Source organism: Gopherus flavomarginatus, chromosome 5, assembly GCF_025201925.1.
Source record: "Gopherus flavomarginatus isolate rGopFla2 chromosome 5, rGopFla2.mat.asm, whole genome shotgun sequence".
Taxonomy (NCBI): domain Eukaryota; kingdom Metazoa; phylum Chordata; order Testudines; family Testudinidae; genus Gopherus; species Gopherus flavomarginatus.
In genome coordinates, this window is record NC_066621.1 from 17,151,263 (window position 1) to 17,166,524 (window position 15,262).

The window sequence follows — 15,262 nt, forward strand, 5'->3', positions numbered from 1 at the left end:
CATCTGTGAAATGAGCATAATGATACTGATCTCCTTTGTAAAACACTTCAAGATCTGTGGATTAAAAGTAATATACAAGAGCTAGGTGGTATTAACGTAAGTTCTCTTAGTCATCTCCGAAGCCACTTCCCTCCCTTTTTCCGTAGGCATGTTGCTACCCAACCGCATCTGACTTCACTGTTACTGTGCAGTATCATTCATCAGTTGCATAGTAGTAATCTCAGTTCACCTGTTATGGCACGCCCTTGCAGCCTGTCTGTAGAGTTTGTCTTCTCACTAAGCTTGGTGATTCTCCTCGTTGTTACTTGTACTGGTGTCTTTGATACTAACTCTTTCTGACGCGGCGGAAAAGCAAAGGCACTTCGGGGCTCTGGTCACCAGGGATTTAAAGCTGCTCTGTCCATAGAGATCGGTCTTTCTGTGTAATTACTTCTATGGGTTATTACTATGGATATCCATTCAGTCCCTGTTTATATTTCATCCAGGTGTAACCTTCAAGGCGAAGAGCCTTAGTGCTGTTTGAGCTGAGGAGCGCTCATGTCTTCTTCTAATGTGCACTAAGAATGTATACAGAATAAATGGAATCTGACGACTATCTGGTGGAGGGTGTGGCGTGTTTGGTGTTAAACAGAGAATTGTCAAGTTTAAAGATGAATTTCAGTTGCTCATTTAAATTGGAGACCCAGTGTGCTGTCCAGAATCAATCCTAGTGTAAAAAGGCACTTTCCTTCATGCAATTCTGCTAGTGCTCCGAATCCTGACCTGCTAGGCCAGTCTTGGCCTCCCCATGCTGCTCTACCCACGCACCTCTATTCCAACCTCCTGTAACCTATGCTATTTCAGTCCTGGACGCCACCTCCAGCTCATGGCCTACAGCACTTCTTGCTATTCTATTCCTGATCTCATGCACATCTGTGCCAGTGCACCCTAGTCCTGACCTACACTATTCTCTGTTTTACAAGTCCTGGGCTCCCCACAAACAGTTATGCCAATGCACTTCAATTCTGACCTGTTGGTGTTCCAGTCCTGTGCCTTTCCCAAGCAATGGAACATAGGCTTTTCCATGTGAGATCAGCCCATTGCTCCATCAAGACCCGGTATCCTGCCTCCAGCAGTGACCTCTGCCTGGTTATTCACTACATTCACCATGTTGGGGGAGATTTTCAAAGGCAAAATGGAATTGAAGCACCTGCCTGCCATGTGTGCACTTAAAAATCTCTCCCTGTTTATAGAGAGTGCTTTGTGGAATATGAATGACAGGTTTCCTGCCCACAAGAGCTTAAATCTAACCTGGATAATACAATACAGAGCTCACTGGTTCCAATGAAAGGAAGTGAAGGGACATCGCAAGGGAGGTGTGTTTGAAGTTACATGAGGGGAGCACCTTGGCTGGTGGGATTTTGGAGGCTGTGCCAAGCACAAAGGGGCACCATCGAGCAAAGCATAATAAGGACAATGGGAGGAGATGGAGAAAGAGACTAGAGGTCCCAAAGTGCTGACTAGCTGCAATCTATTTAGCTTTGAGCAATCACTTAATAAAAGGCTCCTGTTTGAACTTCTTATCAGCTATGAAATGTACCAAAATAGATCAAACTGCAGGCAGTAGCAGTATTGCTAATCTCAAGCATTTGAAAATCACATCAGAACCCCCCAAAATCATGAGATTGGCTTAAAATCATAAGCTTTTTAAAAAATAACAAGCATTTTTGGACTTTCTTTGTACTTTCGAATGTGTGAGCCTTTAGGGATTGTGCTTTCAGGGTTTCTCTGCAAACATGAGTGCTAGAAATGTTTTGTTTTTTTAAATGAAATCTGAGAGTTCTTTGATTTCAGTGGTGTGATCTTTAAAGAAACCACCACATATCACAAGACTTGGGGACAGTTCCAGTTAGGGAAAATCATGCTTCTCTAATCTACTAGAATTTGTTGAGCTTTTTTGACTAAGTAGTGAATAAGGAGGCCTTGTTGATAGAACTTATCTGGCCTTTAAAAAGCCTTTGGCAAAGTCTCTCACAAAGAAGTTCGTAAGAAAACTGAATGATCACAGGAGTGAGAGAGAAAATTCTGTCACGGATCAGAAACTGGCTAAGAAACAGAAAAGAAGGAGGCGTCCATCGCAAATTTTCAACCTGTCAAAAGTTTAACACTGCAATGTGCCACAAAGTTCTATGCTAAGGCTAGTGTTTAATATATTAATGATATGGGATGGGATGAACGAAGCAGTGGCAACACTTGCAGACACAGTGATTATTTAGGTTAGTTAAGACCAGAGAAGTTGGCAAAAAGCTAAGGATGGCATATAAAATTCCGCTTACTAGGTTCTAAATTGATGGAAATGACGCAAAGAAAAGACCCTGGTGTTACTGAGGACAACTTGATGAAAACCCCTGCTTGGTGTATAATAGTGGCCAGAAAACTAAACAATGTGTTCTAAAGAATGAGATTGAAAATAGTACTGTGCAGTTATGCCGAATTCTCAATTAACGCTACATCTGCACCTGGGATTCTGGTTGAGATTGTCAAAGCTGACTACGATTCATCCACCCACCTGTAATTGAAATGAGTGTATGTTGTGTAGCCAAATTGCCTGGATGGCTCTGAAGTTAACAGATTTGTTCAATTCTGGTCTCTCTGTCTCCAAAAAGCATGTTAGCAGAAAGGGGGGCAGAGCTGGGTGATAGAATGATGAGTCCTGGAAAGGCTTCGGTGTGAAGAGAGCGTGGGGCTATCTGCTTTGGAGAGGAGATGAATAAAAGTGGTCATGAGAGAGGAATATGAAATAATGAATGCAATAGAGGAGGAGTCTCAGCTGCTCCTATGTACCCTAGTAACCTCTTTCTTAACACAAAACCAAATCAATATCAAAAACTGAAAGGCAGTGCATTTTAGAACTGATAGAAGAAAATATGTTTTACACAGTATGTAATTAACGTATGGGACTCATTGCCACAGAAGATCGTTGAACCTAAAAAATTTGGTAGGATCTCAGATGAGTAGATATTTAGATCAATAATGAGAACATCCATGTTTGTGACAGGCAGGATAGAAAATGCATGAGGACTATAAACCTTCATGCTTCAGGGCATCGGTCAACCACTACTGCCTGGGGTCAGAAATAAAGTTCCTTTAGGAGCAGGTTACCCCATAATTGTCCACTATGATGTTCATTGTAGTGACCCATGAAGCATCTGCTAATGATCCTGGACTTAGACAGATCATTGATTTGAACCAGTTTTTCAATTCTTACATTTCTAGTGTTGGCTTCAGCTGATGCAGCTAGGCACCTGGCCTCTTGCCCATTTTTAACGGAGCTTGAAGGAGAAGGGAACATTCTGCAAGACCAAATCAGGTCTGTGTGTGTGTGGTGGGGTAACAGGGTTCATTCCATGCCTTTTTCCCACCCATGTTCAATTTGCTTTTCTGTAATTTTGGCCCATGGGGTGAGCAGTTTCCACTGTTTATCTAGGCCCTTGGTGATAAGGGTCCCCTTGAGTGAGCTGATATTTATATTTGCCCTTTTATAATGAAAATCCAGATAACAGGATGTGGGCCACGTAGCATATACCTCTGCTGAGAACAGTCACAGTCCTTGGAGGTGGAGGGTAAGGGCTGCTGCTTGCATAGCTAAGCTTAAGTGTCTTCCTTCTCCTTGCTGCTCTGCACCTCTCCCTGGTCCCACAGATATCAAGGTGATCAGACAGCTAAACGGCTGCAAAGTATGGCACTGCTCTTAGGTCAATAGGCTGAAGAATTTACCCATCTGCAGGTAGCAAAAGAGACTATGGAGGAAGCAATTCCATAAGACTTAATTGGCGTGAAAAGTTCTTCAAATGTTGACAAAGTGAGTTTAAAAAGAAAGTGGGGTGGGGGAAAGGGGAGACAGATGCCTCCCACCTCCAGCTATCTGCTGGAAGTAGGTGCGATGCACTCAGAACAGGGCTACACACCGGTGGTTTGATCCAGACATGGGATTTGATTCAGGAATGGTTGGGTGAAATGCGCTGGTCTGTGTTATGCAGGAGCTCAGACTAGATGATCAAAATGGTCCCTTTTGGCCCTGTCCCCTGTGAAATCTTTGCAAAACCCATCACGGTTGATCACAAGGGTGCAAGTGAAGCTCCCTTTGAACTTAACAGCAACAGGACAACACAGATGCCCTTGGAACTGGAACCTCTGAAGTTTGGCTGAAATGTCCAGAGGGCTTTATCTCCTAGTGAGTGATACATATCTGGAATTTGCTCCCCTAGCAGCTCGTGTCAGAATCCACATTACTTGGGGCTCAGGAGCAAACCGATAATGATCAGGACAGGGATTGATGCTGAAGGATATCAATGGGAGCTGGATGATGAAGTGGTAGCCCTAGCTGGTGAACACAGGAGTTGAGCTAGATGCTGCTGAGGAGTGGGAAACAATTTGCTGTTCCTGTCCTGTGCATAGTGGGGCTTTGTACTCCAATGCTGAGCAAGGCCATTGATAAAGTCTCCCTTGCAGATCCAAGGGTGATCGAGTTTATGATCAGAGCTCTCCTCCCCTGGTGGTCCGCTGGGCTGTGCCTCTGAAGGAATAACAACAGTCCTATGTTATAAGGGATGCCCCTTATTTAAATAAAAAATCAGTATGAGTGCTTTTTATCCCGTATTTCAACCAGGAGTGTAGCACTGCCTGCAGCCAGAGTGGTCTGGAGCATCACTCTGGCACCTGAAATCAGGGGAAGAACAGGGCCGCCAGTTGGCAACTTGACCTGGCTGTATGGGTTCTCCATGCTGCTCAAATTAGTCCCGGCTGCTCCTCTGTCATGCCCAAGTGGCCTCTGGATCCCCTGCTGAAAGTTGGCCCTTCACGCTGCATTGAAATATGAAATGGCACCCTGCAGAGATTTTTTTCCTCGCCGCACAACAGGATCAGGAGCTGCTGAGTGCTACAAAAAAGCAGCAAGAAATACCCTGGTGAGTGTTGCTTAATAATAATAAATTATGCAAATTACAAACACCAAGTTTTGTCAGGTTGCCATCCTGGCCCAAATTACTACCTCTCAACAGTGTCAGCCAGGATCAATGTGTTTGCGTGCTATGAAAACCAGCCTTTACATAAGAACGGCTTTACTGAGTCAGACCAAAGGTCCATTTGGCCCAGTATCTGTCTACTGACAGTGGGCAATTCCAGGTGTCCCAGAGGGAGTTAACATAACAGGTAATGATCAAGTGATCTCTCTCCTGCCATCCATCTCCACCCTCTGACAAACAGAGGCTAAGGACACCATTCCTTACCCATCCTGGCTAATAGCCATTTATGGACTTAACCACCATGAATGTATCCAGTTCTCTTTTAAACGCTGTTATAGTCCTAGCCTTCACAACCTCCTCAGGCCAGGAGTTCCACAGGTTGACTGTGCACTGTGTGAAGAAGAACTTCCTTTTATTTGTTTTAAACCTGCTGCCTATTAATTTCATTTGGTGACCCCTAGTTCTTGTGTTATGGGAATAAGTAAATAACTTTTCCTTATCCACTTTCTCAACATCACTCGTGATTTTATAATAATATCAGGGTTGGAAGGGACCTCAGAAGGTCATCTAGTTCACACCCCCCCTGCTCAAAGCAGGACCAATACCCAGATTTTTACCCCAGTTCCCCAAATGGTCCCCTCAAGGACTGAGCTCACAACCCTGGGTTTAGCAGGCCAATGCTCAAACCACTGAGCTATCCCTTCCCCCTTTCTTTTTGAAATACAATGTTGGCAACCCTAAGTATTCTATTAAGTCCCAGACAAACAGCGATTTAAAATGGAATTAAGCTTTAGAGTGCATCTCCGTATGGCAAGCTGAAAAACATGATAGTGATCATCTCCAAACCCAAGAAATTCAGAGTTAAGATTTTTATTAAGAAATGGAAATGCATGGTGAAGGCACCCAAATAACTAACTCTGCTCTGTAGTGGCACCATTTAATAGCAATAAGACTACGATTAAGGCATTTTAGTGTTTGGTATCCCAGCTTAGACAAAACTGATTTTTAAAGACGCTTTTTGTGTGTCTCCCACAGCTCCATTAGTGTAACTACTGGGCAGAGTTAAGATTAAGAGTTACCACTGCACCTGCAATTACTTTTAAGGGAAAATTAATTTGTGGGGCTTATGATGACTTAAATGTTTGGTCTTTTGCATGTAAGAGTTTCACCTAACCTTGCATAATCTCTTTTAAGTACTTAGCTAGCCTCACTACTACAATTTTTACTGTAGTTACATGCAAAGATCTGATGTACTGTCACACACTCAGTGTCTAACTGCAAATGCAAATTAAACACACAGCTGCACACACAACTTGGGGTTATAAAAATCCTTCCCTAAAATTCACCTTTGGTTGTTTTTAAAAGGCCACCATGTGGACATTCCTGCCTTTCAAGGTGAATGGAGCTCCTCTAATCAGCAGAGACTGTTTCGATATGCAACCCACACCACCATGTTTTGTTCTCTGAGGGATGTTATATACCCTTGTACTTGTCTGGCCTCTTGAAAAGTTACAGGTGTGTACTGGGACGGAAACAATGCAGGTCACTCAAAGCAATTATAATCTTGTTCTTTCCATTATAAGCCAGCTGCCGTGTGTGATCAAACTTTTCCTCCTTTGGAGAAAATGTGCGATAGAACTATCAGACTGCAAGCAAGTGGATGATAAAGGAGAACAAGCTGGTGGGTTGTTGGGTGCTTTGGGAGTTTAAGAACTTCGATTCCTCTTATCATTCCAACATTTCCTTGCAAGGAGTAATTTAAGAATAAAATGGCAATAACCTTCTGATTAAGCAGCTGTTCTTGAGATAAAGGGTCCTTAGCCCTGTTAGGGCAAGCCGCAGCATGAAGTGGTATTGACAGTTGATAAGCTTCTGATATGTGAATGAGAGAGTCGCAAAAGGAGGTGGAGACAACAGTGCACCCTTTGGGTATATAGACAGGGAGCCTGGGACTCAAACCTCAGCCTGGTATCTAGGACTGAACCGGGGGACTGTTTAGAAACTGCTTGCAAAAGAAGAGCATCATGAAGTGGCTGATCTTCGCCTTGGTGTGTCTCCACCTCTCAGAGGGGATGGTGAGGTGAGCATGGAATAACAGCATGGCCACTTGACAGCAATTGCTGACTATGCTGGTGTGAAGGAAAGAATAGGAACGTAGTGGGGAGTGGTTTGAAAAGGAGAGTGGCACTCTTGGGTTCTGTTCTTGGCATTGCCACTGACAGGCTCTGTGACCTTGGACAAATCACTTAATCTCTCCGGGCATTAGTTTACTTATCTGTAAAATGGGGACAGTGCTACTGACCTTACTAGACTTGCAGATCAGTGAATCAGTAGGGCTTGTACAAGTGCTAAGTACTATTCTTAGGAATAATCGGCTTTTTCTTCTATGGCTTTGCATTTTCCCTGAGTCCAAAGAAACAATAGTTCAAGGTTGACCTTAACATTGAACATTGACACCATTACCCTAGTGTCCATCTCCCATTCTTAGCTTTCCAGTGTGCTACTTCCCTACTTCAAGAAGAGAGCCAAGTTCTCTTGGTCTTAAGAGAACCAAGTCTATGGAAGAGAGGGGGTCAAATTTATCCCTGCTGTAATTACAATGAAGTCCGTCCCTGTGGAACCCCACTAATTAGTCCCAATGCATTGGGTTCTTTCAGTGGCTGGAAAATCATACCACTAAACTACCCCATCCCAAACCTATTGAAGCTATGGAAGAGAAGCAGGAAGAGTGAGACCAAAAAGGAGAGAGGGGGAATAGGAAGAGCAAAAATGATGAGGGGAGACTTGATTGCTGTCTTTACATTCTGTGCAGAATTCCCCTGAAGAAATTCAAATCCATGCGGGAGGTAATGAAGGAGAAGGGCGTACTCAGGGACTACCTGAAGAACCACAAGTCTGACCCAGCCAGCAAGTACTTCAACAACTTCGCTGTTACCTATGAGGTCCTGTCTAACTATCTGGATGTAAGTATGTGCCTGATTTGGAAAAAATGACAAAAATGGAGGAGAGATGAGGAAAGATGGAGGCTGTCAACCGTGGAGCAGGAATGGGAGGAGCAAGAGAATTCAAATGGAAAATATGATATCCAACTTGCACCAGCCCATCGTCTGTAGGACGGTTCTTGTAGTATACAAGAATTGGGTAGTATCCCTTTAAATAGTTTGTGGGCCCTCTCGTGGTGGTCACCGTGTTCTAGACCAGCCAACCAGAGCAGCCACATGTATGTAGCTAAGCCTTGCATGTTTGTGTCTACAGGAGAACCTCAGAGTTACGAGCACCTCAGGACTGGAGGTGATTCATAACGCTGAAATGTTCAGAACTCTGAACAAAACGTTCTGGTTGTTCTGTCAGATGTTTACAACTGACCATTGACTTAACACAGTTTTGAAACTTTCCTATGTAGAAGAAAAATCCTGCTTTTAGCCAGTCTGCAACAAGCACAGGAGCAGTTTCCTTACCTTGTCAAATCTTTTTTTTTAAACTTTCCCTTTATTTTTTAGTCATTTACGTTTAACACAGTACTATACGGTACAGTATTTGCTTTTGGGGGGGGTCTCTGCTGCCTGATTGTGTTCTTCCAGTTCCAAATGAGGTGTGTGGCTGACCAATCAGGTCATAACTCCGCTGTTCGTAACTCTGAGGTTCTGCTGTAGTTAGTAAACACAGTTATTTGGGACTCAGCTATGCCCAGTGGTTCCTCCACATAGATTTTCTTCCGTGAGGAATAAAAGACCCAACAGTTCTCCCGGCCCTAATAAAGAGCACAGGCTGCCCTCTAGCTAGAATATATATTAAAGAAATTGAATCTCTCTGGGGAAGAGAGAAGGGTTAAAATGGAAGCAGGGGAAGTTTTCCCTTTTTTGGAAACCCTCTAGCATAGATGGAGTCGTTTGCAAAACCTCTAACTGCATGTGATTCCATTGTCTTTTATCACCATTCATCCACCTGGCAGCCCCATTGGTTTGAGATTACATATGTGGTGCAGATGGCAGTAACTGTCTCCAGCAGGCTCAACAATACTATTGGTTGGCAAGTGACATAGATCATGAGGAGGAGAACCTGTGATGAAAAGAATGCACCCTTTTCTCTAGATGTCCTACTATGGGGAAATCAGTATTGGAACCCCACCCAAGAACTTCCTGGTTCTCTTCGACACCGGCTCATCCAACCTGTGGGTGCCCTCGATCTACTGCCAGAGCCAGGCCTGCAGTGAGTAATCCCCATGCACAAGGGGCTGAGGGAAATGTCTCTACCATGGAGGGAAATTCTCTATCACACTATCCCATCCTGGGCACTGACCAAGCCATAATCCAGATTGTTTGTCAGGAATAATGTAGACATCCTTCAAATCCCAATATGCTAGGAGTGTTCTGAAGTCCCACTGCAAACAGAAAGATAGCCGAGGCTATGGAAGTTCATGTCATTTACGTAGATTGGACGCTCTGTGGGGCAGGGACCCTCTTTTTGTTCTGTTTTTTGTTCTGGCACAGTGGGGGCTGGTCCATGACTGGGGCTCCTAGGTTCTTACGGGAATTCAAATGATAGATTTATTTATAGATATACACTCACACATAATTTAAAATAGATACTGTTTAATTATATAATACCAACATGGACACACACATTATTCTTCTCTTCTTCTTTGCTTCTCATCCATCAGCTCAGCTGTGACCCTTGAGGCCAAACAAAGTCTGTCCACCACTTCCTACCTTGTACCAGCTTCGTGGTTTTGTTCATCTTTAAATCTTTTTGTTGTATGTCAGTCTCTACCATGTCCGTCCAGTGCATCCTTGCTCTTCCTCTATTTCTACCTGCTTGCAAATTGGTATCTTTCACCCTGTCTGGTATCCTTTCTGTGTCTATTCTTAACATGTGTCCAGACCTTCACAGTTGTCTTTCTTGGCTCTTCTGCAGCAGCGTTATTTCTTGCACTGTTTATATGTCTATAAAAATAAAATCAATCCATGTATTACAAAAGGGGAGAAATTCCTGTTCAAATGCTTTCAGTCCCATAATGGCTTCACTGCTGAGGTGTCTGGAATCCCGAAAAGCTGTTTCAATCAGTGTAGGCACATGTGACAGTTTCAGATGGCTGCTTGCAAAGAAAGAGGCAAGCCAGGGAAGGATGGTCATGTGGCTAAAGAACAGGATTGTGGGGTTGGGTTGTGTCCCATTGGGCAAATCACTGCCCAGTTTTGTGCCTTCATCCCCCACCTGTAAAGTGTGGGTGATTAGACCTGCCTCAAAGAGGAGCGGTGTGGCTTAATTGATTAGTAACGGGTGGAAAGTGTTTGAGAACAGCAGGGGGAAGGTGCTATAGAAAAGTCAAGTTTTGTCATTATTGGACCTTTCTAGAGGGGATTAGTGGCAGGCTCAGTTCGGGGTGGGGAGCTTCAACTCTGAGTCTGAATCTGTCATTCGCACGAGCTGACAACTGATGCTGATCTGTGTTTACTCCTAGCCACCCACACTAGATTCAACCCCAGCGACTCCTCCACTTACTCTTCCAATGGACAGACCTTCTCTCTGCAGTACGGCAGTGGCAGTCTCACTGGAGTCTTTGGCTATGACACCGTGACAGTAAGTAATAGCATCAGCTGAGGAGATGACATAGTTATTAGAGCTTCACATGAGCTGGTAGGTGCTAGCATCCAAACTCCTTCAGCAGGCAGCGGTAGAAAGTCTCTGATTTCCCCTGTAGGCTCTGCCACAAAGGGGCTGAGATCACTCACTCTAGCTAGTGAATATATGGCCCATCACTCATTGGGGAATTTTCTGTTCAAACAGTGCCTTGCCGAGACCCAGAACGGAGACATTTTTTCCACTTTTAGTCTCCAGATAAGGATATAATCTGGGCTTTTGAAGTAGGCTTTCAGAAATGAGGTGGCTGGGGAACTGGATTTTTGGGATTATTTCAAACAAAACCCAAGGCACTCAGCATTCATTTTTCAACACCGTGAACCTTCGGGCTCCTGGGCTGTGTATGGCGAAGCACCTGTAGCTGGGAAGCCTTTCTTTAGTTGGACATCCGCTAGCTGCAGAGCTTTGGAGGAACGTCTGAGCCTCAGTGGGTCTTGCTAGTGGTAACAACCTATTATTGTAAGAGGCAGCGTGGTCTAGTAGTGGGAGTCAGGAGATCTGGTTTTTATTCTCAACTCTGTTTCTGACAGGCTGGATAAGCTGTAGGTAAATAGCTTCCCCTGTTTGTGCCTGTTTCCCTATCTGTAAAATGGAGGTGATGATACCCACAGAAAGTGCTCTGAGATTTCTTGGCTGGTTAGATAAATGCACCCAAAGTTCTCCTTCCTGGGTTTGCTAGGTTCAGTGGCCTGCTTGCTTTGTCTGGTTGTAATGGCTATTCCCATCTCTTGCTCTGCAGATCCAGGACGTTTCCATCACAAACCAGGAGTTTGGCCTGAGTGAGACCGAGCCTGGCACCAGCTTTGTCTATGCTCAGTTCGATGGGATCCTCGGTCTGGCTTTCCCTGCTATTGCTGCTGGTGGTGCCACCACCGTGATGCAAGGTCTGATCCAGGAGAACCTCATCAGTGCCTCGCTCTTCAGCTTCTACCTGAGCGGGTAAGTAGGAGGAGGAGGCCATTCCTCTGTCTCCTTAAGCCCATCTGCTGTCTTTATATTTCCCATGATCCTTTTCCCTTTGTGTCGGCTCCTCTGGCTCCCATACTCTGAGGAGGGCCAACAGCAGAATAATGGTTAGGATCAGATTTCATCCCTTCCCCTAGAAATGCGTGCTGCTTCTCTGCAGCCCCTTCTTCTCCCGCTCAGAGCTGGGCAAACCGATCAGTGTGGGGAAGCTCACTGAGGTCATTCACCTTCTCCTCCCTGTGGTGAAGGTTCTACCCAATCAGACGTAACATGTTCCTCAGGGGCTACAGTCACTAGGCTTCACTGTGCTATTTCTGCTCTACTCCACTCTGATTAGGCCTCAGCTGGAGTATTGTATCCAGTTCTGGGCACTACATTTCAGGAAGGATGTGGACAAATTGAAGACAGTCCAGAGAAGAGCAACAAAAATGATTAAAGGTCTCGAAAACATGAGCTATGAGGGAAGATTGAAAAAAATGAGTTTGTTTAGTCTGGAGAAGAGAAGACTGAGAGGGGACATAACAGTTTTCAAATATGTAAAAGGTTGTTACAAGGAGGAGGAAAAAAAATTGTTTCTCTTAACCTCTGAGGACAGGATAAGAAGCAATGGGCTTAAAGTGCAGCAAGGGAAGTTTAGGTTGGACATTAGGAAAAATTTTCTGTCAGGGTGGTTAAGCACTGGAATAAATTGCCTAGGGAAGTTGTGGAATCTCCATCGTTGGAGATTTTTAAGAACAGGTTGGACAAACACCTGTCAGGAATGGTCTAGATAATTAATCCTGCCACCAGTGCAGGGGACTGGACTAGCTGACCTCTCGAGGTCCCTTCCAGGTCTATGATTTGCTCTGGACACTCAATGCCAGCTTTTTCCCAGATGCTGAGTACCCACAGTTACTTCCATGGCACCTTTGAATGCTGGGCACTAGATTGACAATTCTGCCCTTGTTACAAGATGATTCATTTCCTTCAAACAGTAGATGAGGCTTTTCTGAAACACCTCATTGCAAACTGACTGGCACCCACCCATCATCATGGTATTTGGGGACTGCCCACATTTGCCGCTCACTGGAGAATGTGCAGGTGTCACAGCACCAATGTGTCTGGTGCATGATGATCGAAAGCTCTCCATAAGCTTGATTTCCCCCCGCCCCAACCCCTTGTCACCAGGGTTCTTGGTCTATCTCTGAGAAGGTTTTTGTGCTATAACTCCAGCTAGGATCCTGGATGTCCCAGTCACAGGCTGTCTTTGGACTCTGTAGATGGCTATAAATAACCAGGCGCTTTCTCTCCTGTGCGTTTGTTTAGGCAAGAGGGCATTCAGGATGGTGGCGAACTTCTCTTTGGAGGGATTGACTCCGATTTGTACTCTGGTCAGATTGTCTGGACGCCTGTCACCCAGGATGCTTATTGGCAAATTGGAATTGAAGGGTAAGGTTGTTGTCATTGGTATTTTCTGAGGAATGTAGGGCCTGATCCTGAGCCCATCATAATCAGTGGGAGTCCTTCCATTAATTTCAATGGGCTTTGGAACATGCTTTGATCATAATAACAAACGTAAGAACGGCCATACTAGGTCAGACCAATGGTCCATCTAGCCTAGTAGCCTGTCTTCCAACTGTGGCCAATGCCAGGTGCTTCAGAGGGAATGAACAGAACAGGACAATCACTGAGTGATCCATCCCCTGTCATCCACTCCCAGCTTATGGCAATCAGAGGCTAAGGGCACCCAAAGCATGGGGTTGCATCCCTGACCATCTTGGCTAATAGCCTTTGATGAACCTGTCCTCCATGATCAGACAAAGGACTCTGGGAGCCAAGACCTGGACTCCTGGCTCCTACTCCTGACTCGGCTCCTGGGTTCTACTCCTGACTCTGCCCCCAAGTATCTGTGGGACCTTAGATAACCTACACTTAAAAAGTTCCAGAGATACCACGAGAACACAAAACAGTGGCTCTAACATCTCTAATGGAAGGACCCCTGTGTTCTTGGTTCGTCACACAAGAGATGGGTACATTGCTGCCGAATTTTCCTGCTGAAGTGTCCTGTGTTCTGTTCTCTTAGTTTCTCTGTTGATGGACAGTCCAGTGGCTGGTGTAGCAGTGGCTGCCAGGGGATTGTGGACACTGGAACTTCCCTCCTCACTGCTCCACAGTCAATCTTTTCGCAGCTGATGGAGGACATTGGCGCTCAGGAGAACAGCGACGGTGAGGTACGGAGAACAGCTGGCCACAGGGAGGCTTAAAAGTGGAAGAGGGAAGAACTTTGCTGCTAAGCAGGTTTCTGTTAGGTGAAGCAACTCAGAGAAAGTGTGGTCTAGTGGTTAAAGCAAGTGACTGGTGGTCTGGGCTCTTGGATTCTATCCTTGGATCTGCCACTCACTCTCAGTTGGGTCTTGGGAAACTCATTTAACCTTCTTGTGCCTGTCTGCCCATCTGTAAGGGGGACCTAATAATCTCTGCTTGTTCAGGCTGTTGAGGCCTTTTGACTGCAGTAAAACATTTGTCTTCCTTCCTTTTCCAGGTGATTGTTATAAAGAGCTTTCCCAGGTTGATGGAATGCGGCTCTGTGTGGAGAAGTGGGGGGTTGAGAGTCACACGGGATGTAGCGTTTTGTCTGCAGTGGCTGTACACAGTACGCAAACTTGCTCATGCTTTCTCTTTCCACAGTATGTGGTTAGCTGCAGCAGCATTGACAGCATGCCTACCATCTCCTTCACAATCAGTGAAACCAGCTTCCCGCTGAGTCCCTATGCCTACGTGCTCCAGGTATGGATTCTCATAGCAGTGCACTATCCTCACCTTCCTCTGCTTGCATAGTCTCCTCTGGGTGGGCTCCTGGAGAGCTGTAGATTTGATATGGGTCTGCTGGGCACATCCGTATTTGTGTTATCCATGTGATAGGTTATGACCAGAGCTTCCAAACCAAAGGGCTTTAACTCAACTTTCTATCTTCTTCTCAACAGAGCGATAGCACCGAATGTGTCGTGGGTATCTCACCCACTTACCTGCCATCCCAGAACGGGCAGCCCCTCTGGATCCTGGGTGACGTCTTCCTCAGGTCATATTACTCTGTTTACGATCTCGGCAACAGTCAGGTGGGCTTTGCCCCAGCAGCATAAGCACCACCGACTGTCTTCCATGGTGCTCCGAACCGTCTCCTGTCTCTCCTCCAACCTACTGGGCTGACACACTCTGGTCCCCCCATGCCTCTTTCCAAGGATTTTGAATGTCTCTCTGTACTGAACTTCTGCAAATTTCTGAAGCCTCTCTCCAGTGAAATCTGTGCTATGGAACTCTGGGCTCCCCTTCAAAGGTGACTGTAAATAAATAAAAGACATTAAAAACATGAAGCAAATGTGTTTTGGTTTGATCTCTTGGTGCAAAATAAACACATGGCTGAGGGAAGCATGGCATCAAAGTGGTATGTCCTGGGCACAAACATGCAGCTGCTCTGAGTAGGGGCGAATATAAAGCTAACCCAACCATAGGAATTCTATATAAATACCACCCACACTTAACATGGTGTTATAGGATAGCCATGCTGCAGCTCCAAGTTTAAACAACACTCGGCTCACACTACACCTTCCCTTCCTTTGTTGGGACTAGTTGCTTGATAATATGCAGCTCGTTTAATCTGTAGATGTCAACGGACT

At 45.2% G+C, this 15,262-nt stretch overlaps 2 protein-coding genes across 3 annotated transcripts in view; both read left to right on the forward strand.

Annotated features, from left to right (window-relative positions):
* The window catches only part of FRS3 (fibroblast growth factor receptor substrate 3), a 33,801-nt gene extending 27,389 nt beyond the window's left edge, over positions 1-6,412 (forward strand). The window contains exons 8-9 of one of the 2 annotated variants that reach the window (XM_050957105.1): positions 3,256-3,349; positions 4,649-4,734. In XM_050957105.1, the coding sequence (XP_050813062.1) occupies positions 3,256-3,271 (16 nt within the window). In that variant the 3' untranslated portion in view covers positions 3,272-3,349; positions 4,649-4,734. Of the gene's footprint in view, positions 1-3,255; positions 3,350-4,648; positions 4,735-6,368 lie in introns of those variants that run through there. The other variant, XM_050957104.1, reaches the window with a different exon arrangement.
* A 547-nt stretch (positions 6,413-6,959) lies between these two features.
* On the forward strand, positions 6,960-14,932 carry LOC127052962 (gastricsin-like). Its single transcript, XM_050957119.1, has 9 exons — positions 6,960-7,083; positions 7,816-7,966; positions 9,095-9,212; positions 10,465-10,583; positions 11,383-11,582; positions 12,915-13,037; positions 13,672-13,819; positions 14,277-14,375; positions 14,573-14,932. Exons 1-9 carry the CDS (start codon positions 7,028-7,030, stop codon positions 14,726-14,728), a joined length of 1,170 nt encoding a protein of 389 aa, XP_050813076.1. The 5' UTR covers positions 6,960-7,027; the 3' UTR covers positions 14,729-14,932.
* The last annotated feature ends 330 nt before the right edge of the window (positions 14,933-15,262 follow it).